Source organism: Meleagris gallopavo, chromosome 2, assembly GCF_000146605.3.
Source record: "Meleagris gallopavo isolate NT-WF06-2002-E0010 breed Aviagen turkey brand Nicholas breeding stock chromosome 2, Turkey_5.1, whole genome shotgun sequence".
In the NCBI taxonomy this organism is placed as follows: domain Eukaryota; kingdom Metazoa; phylum Chordata; class Aves; order Galliformes; family Phasianidae; genus Meleagris; species Meleagris gallopavo.
Genome location: NC_015012.2, coordinates 50,641,761 through 50,646,523, shown reverse-complemented (window position 1 = coordinate 50,646,523; position 4,763 = coordinate 50,641,761). Strand labels below are relative to the sequence as shown.

At 44.7% G+C, this 4,763-nt stretch overlaps 1 protein-coding gene across 1 annotated transcript; it reads right to left on the bottom strand.

Annotated features, from left to right (window-relative positions):
• Positions 1-609: 609 nt before the first annotated feature.
• LOC109366074 (uncharacterized protein KIAA1522 homolog) lies at positions 610-4,757 on the bottom strand. Its single transcript, XM_019612942.1, has 3 exons — positions 4,399-4,757; positions 1,737-1,889; positions 610-1,283 (listed from the first exon to the last, which is right to left on the bottom strand). Exons 1-3 carry the CDS (start codon positions 4,454-4,456, stop codon positions 1,093-1,095), a joined length of 402 nt encoding a protein of 133 aa, XP_019468487.1. The 5' UTR covers positions 4,457-4,757; the 3' UTR covers positions 610-1,092.
• Between the last annotated feature and the right edge of the window lie 6 nt (positions 4,758-4,763).

Sequence of the window (4,763 nt, the reverse complement as noted above, 5' to 3'; positions counted from 1 at the left end):
CAGCTAATCAGGGCAGCTAAAGGCCACAGCAAGGTACTGCTCTTAGGAAAGAAACATGGCCTGGGAAAGAGCATGAGGCAAAACATAAATAAATGAAAGCAGAATTCTGTTGACTATGTCAGGAGCTTGAGGTCTGCTGAAAGCATCGTGGTTTCATCCCTCTATCTCAACTACTACCCTGAAAGTAAGAAAGTGAAGTTCAGCTCAGTCAGTGGAGTCTTACACCATGGGCACATGCCAGTTTTCTTTAATACAAATGTCTAATTGGTTAATTCTAGTAGCACTGAATAGCTTTTGTTTCTATAAAGAGAACCAGATCTAGAGAAAAACCTCATCAGACAGAAGTAATTTCAGATGTGTAAGCTGGGCTAAGCAGCATACGATAATCAGTTTCAAAAAATATATTGGATCCAAATTTATTGAAGTAGAAGATGCAGATAAAGTACAAAAATAAAGTACAAAAAAAATTAGAACAGCATTTTAGCCTGGACTTAAGCAGAGAATAAAAAATAAATGAATGAGTAGTTAATGCATACAAAAAGCTAAGTGCAAGTAGTAGTATTTTTAATCTAAAAGAGGAAAATATCTTTTTTTTTTTTTTTTTTGTAAAGAACTCGCACATCTGTAAGGGAACAGTAAATGTTTCAAGGCTAAAGCACTGCACAAATGCATTAATCCAATAATAAGTACAGAGGACACACAGGCTATCTGCTGAGCCATGCGTGAGCTAATAACTCCAGCTGTCAAGACTGCCCTATTAAATGATAACAAAAGGCAACTAGTAAGAGATGGTGAAAAATTAATTAACCGGAGAAACAGCAAGTGAAATAAAACATAGCAGCCAAACACTTCCCCATTCACACGTACAGAATGAAGTTTTCTCCATGTTTAAAAAGCAGAAATGTAGTGTTAAGCAAACAAAATTACACCATTCCTTTAAATCAAGTTAACTCTGTAAGCTATCAAATACCTGTGGTTCCAGCTGAAATGAAAAGGGACTCAATATGAGCTGGCTCTTAGCCGGAAAATCCTCTTTGTCAAATAACCAACGTAAAGAAAACTCTTGTGTTAACAATTTCCCGAACATGGATGTTAAGCTCTACTTTCCAATTTCCCTTTCAGTCCATAGACAGCTGTTCCTACAGCCATCTCCATGCACACTCCCAGCCTGCCCATGTTCGCAAGGCTGCACGAACATAACACCGCGTCTTCTGCACCACAGAGTGCAGGCACATCCCACAACAAAGGTGAGAAATTGGTCCTCAGAAAAGCACTGCACCCTTCTGCAAGGAATAAGATACACTAGTCAGTGATTCCTTGCAAGTGCCCTATTCCCTACTTCTCCGCCCTCAATCCCTTTCCCAACTTTTCACAGTCAAAAAATGGCACAGCATGGCAACAGAAGTTACTGAATGACATACGTCTGATTTGGTTTTTACACTGAAGCATAAATAGAAGGCATCAGTCTGAAGCAATTCAAAGACTCAGTGGAAATGGCAAAAAAAAAAAAACCCTTAAGTTTTCCACTTCTCCATTCTACAGTACCACCCTACCAGGTAACAAACTTCCTTGTTGTTTGATAGAGGAAAAATACTTAAGCTATTGGTAAACCCCACTCAGTGCTCTTGCTGTGCTGCAGAAAAACAAGACAAGTTTCTTCTGAAGTCTACAACTTGGATAAGTTTGCAAAGATTGTGGCAAAAACTACCATGTTTTTAGTATCAGCAGTATCTCACCTCTCAGTACTGACTTGAGGTTCAGCTTTGCTTGCCGGTGCAAGTCCTCCACACAAGGTGGTCTTGAGGAAGGCAGAAACACATTTTCCTGCTGGTGCCATGGAGCAGTGTAATGAACGGTCCACCTGCTCTCTTCGTCTAAGTTGGAAACAGCTGCAGACAGAGAGAAAAAGAAGTAAGTGCTACTGCAGACAGGTCTATCATGTAACTTCATACACATGTTTTGTCACACATCGTCTTGAAATTGAGAAGGCCATTTATCACCATGGTCCTATCAAAACATTATTTAGACCCTTACTTCGTTAACAGTCAAAAGACCTCTCACTTCTGGAATTATAAATGCGTTAGGCTGGAAGGGATCTTAAAGCCCATCCAGTTCCAAGCCCCCTTCCACCCACCAGCTCAGGCTGTTCAGGGCCCCATCCAACCTGGACTTAAACACCTTCAGGAATGGGGCAGCCATAATTTCTCTGGGCAACCTGTTCCACTGCCTCATTACCCTATGAGTAAAGAATATCTTCCTAACAGCAACAAATTTCCCTTCTTTTAGTTTAAAGTTATTCCTCCTCATCCTATCAGTATTAGAACAAGTAGAAAGTCAGCCCTTTCCTTCTTATAAACTCCTCTGAAGTAATGGAAAGCTGCAATGAGGTGTCCCCAGAACCTTCTTGTCCCCAAGCTAAACAAGTCCCAGTACCTCAACCTTCTTTCACATAGGAGAGGTAAATGTATTCTCTCGAGAGCATGTAGGAAACACCCTTCCATCCTCCTGTGTATTCACTTGCTAATGCAATTACTGTGGACCTGTGAGACTATTTTTCTGCCCACAAACTCCCAGTCGCTGCAAATGAAATCATGAAATCAGTTTTCTTGTCCCTGATCCTGCCAGGAGCCTCCTCCAGCTCAAGGGTGACCCTGAAAATGTGACAGCCACCATGAGAGATTAGGACAGGTTTATTTGTATTGTGAAATAACCTTCTCTGACCTCACACTCACACAAGCCAGGAACTCAAATTCAACTGAAGTCAACAAATCAGTTTCTTTACATTTCCATGAGTGAAAAGCAGGCTTGGACAACAGCAACTCAACAGGCAAACACTGCTCAGAGCACAGCAGGAATGAGTAGGGATGGCATCAGTCACCTCTTCCCAACCAGCACATCTATGAAAACACCACAATGACATTGCTCAGGTTCAAAGTTCCCTACAGACCGCCAGTAACAAATCAGCCATAAACAAATCTTAGACTTATGCACTATCATTCATCTTTCCTGAGAAAGAGCCATTACCTTTTGTTTAAAGTTTATCATCAATAAAACTTTTACAGTTGAATGGTCTTATCCCCCCACCCCTTAATAAGAAGAAAAGGGCACTTGGGGGTCATATTTTACAATCCCCCAGGCACTGTTTGGCCTTCAGCCAGCATGCTACATATCCTTGCTTTTAGCTCTCTGAAGCAGGAAAAAACCAAACCACTACAGCTGCGTCTCCTTCAGAGCACCTGCTCTGCTGGCTCAGCCCTATGGCACTGGCCTTGCTAGCAGCCCCACATCTTCCCTTGCTCTGCTGGCTGCCTGCAGCACCCACCAGCGATGTTCCTGCAGTGTGCAGAAGCTGGGAAGTAATAGGAGCCACAGTCTACTGGTGCCTGAGAAATGGCTCTGCCTCTAATGCAGTGCATCTGCCGGGATGAGCTTGGATGGAAATAATCTGGGCTCATTAGAGATCATAAGCTATGCCTTAAACTTCAAAACCTATCTAAAACACAATGCTGCTTTGTCCTAAAAGGATGTGGGGATCAGGAAAGTACCTTAAAAAAAAAAGAAAAAAAGTGTGGAAATTCATTTAAGATTAGTGTCAGAGTTCAGAAAGTTTCTGAAGAATGGTTCTTGGTCACTCCATCCATAGGACAGCCTGATCCCACACCCCGCCCATCCCTTAGCAATGGGTGCAGGTGTCCTTGTAACCAGAGGGCACATCTATCACCACCCACCCAGACACCACCCCTTCTCTTACGGCAGCGCCCGGCCCTGCCCTAGGGCAGACAGCAGGTTTATTCAGCGCCCTGCCATAAAATCATGGACTCATCGCGGTTGAGAAAGGCCTTCAGGATCACCCAGTCCAACCACAGACTGACGTACCCATTCCAGACTGTGGGAGGAGGGAGGGGGCAGCCAGGCCTGCCACACCAAAACTCACGGCTCCTGCTCACCACAAGTGCCCAACAAACCCGCTGCACAGAAACGCAGAGTATGTTCCCAAACTTCGCTCCCTCGTGCAATTCGTACACCTTCACGAATTAAATAAAGAACTGCAATTCACCTGAAATCCATCCCGTCGCTAGGTCAGGTGTTAAAGACGTTCCCAGCAGAAGCAGCGGGGCAGTGCAGGGCAAGTGGGAGACCGCCCCAAACATCGCTCCCCACACCCTGCACCCACGGGCAACCCCCGCGAGTCCGGCTGCTGCCCCCACCACACAAAGAGCCTCACGGGAACTGACCCAGAAGCCCTAAGCAGACATCCTATAAGGCTGCCTCTACACATACCCAAGTATTCAACAAAGTGGCATAAATCACAACAGCACAGCACAGAAGCCAGAGCCGCGCTCTCCTGCGAGGCTCTGCTGCTCCCCACAAGGACCGCCAGCACGCACAGCTACTTACTCTTCCTCTTGAAAAGTTTCATGAGAGATTTAAGCTTTGTGTTGATGAACACCACCATTTTCAAGGTGTTTTGCTGCGATCTCGGAGCTTAAAATCAGTAAGAAGCCGGAGCCGCAGAAAGGTGACTGGTTTCCGGACCGATCCTGGTGAAACCGCACCGATTTCTCCTCTTCAGAGTTCCCCCTCCTCCCTTTTTTCCCCGCTAAATCCCAACTTTAGATATGTCTGGATCTAAACGCACGGAACCATTTCCAATTCTTCAGCCTCAAAGCCTCCTCTTCAAGTGCAATCCCGTGGGCTGGCGACAGCCACTTTCCATATGCAAAACGGGGAGGGGGGAAGTTAATTATTATTCACAACCAAAA

Excerpts from the sequence above, each read along its gene's own strand:
- LOC109366074 (XM_019612942.1), bottom strand. The coding sequence starts at position 4,456 with ATGGTGGTGTTCATCAACACAAAGCTTAAATCTCTCATGAAACTTTTC. Across the intron at positions 1,890-4,398 it reads GAAACTTTTCAAGAGGAAGA|CTGTTTCCAACTTAGACGAA; the intron begins GTAAGTAGCTGT and ends CTCTGTCTGCAG. Across the intron at positions 1,284-1,736 it reads CCTCAAGTCAGTACTGAGAG|AAGGGTGCAGTGCTTTTCTG; the intron begins GTGAGATACTGC and ends TATTCCTTGCAG.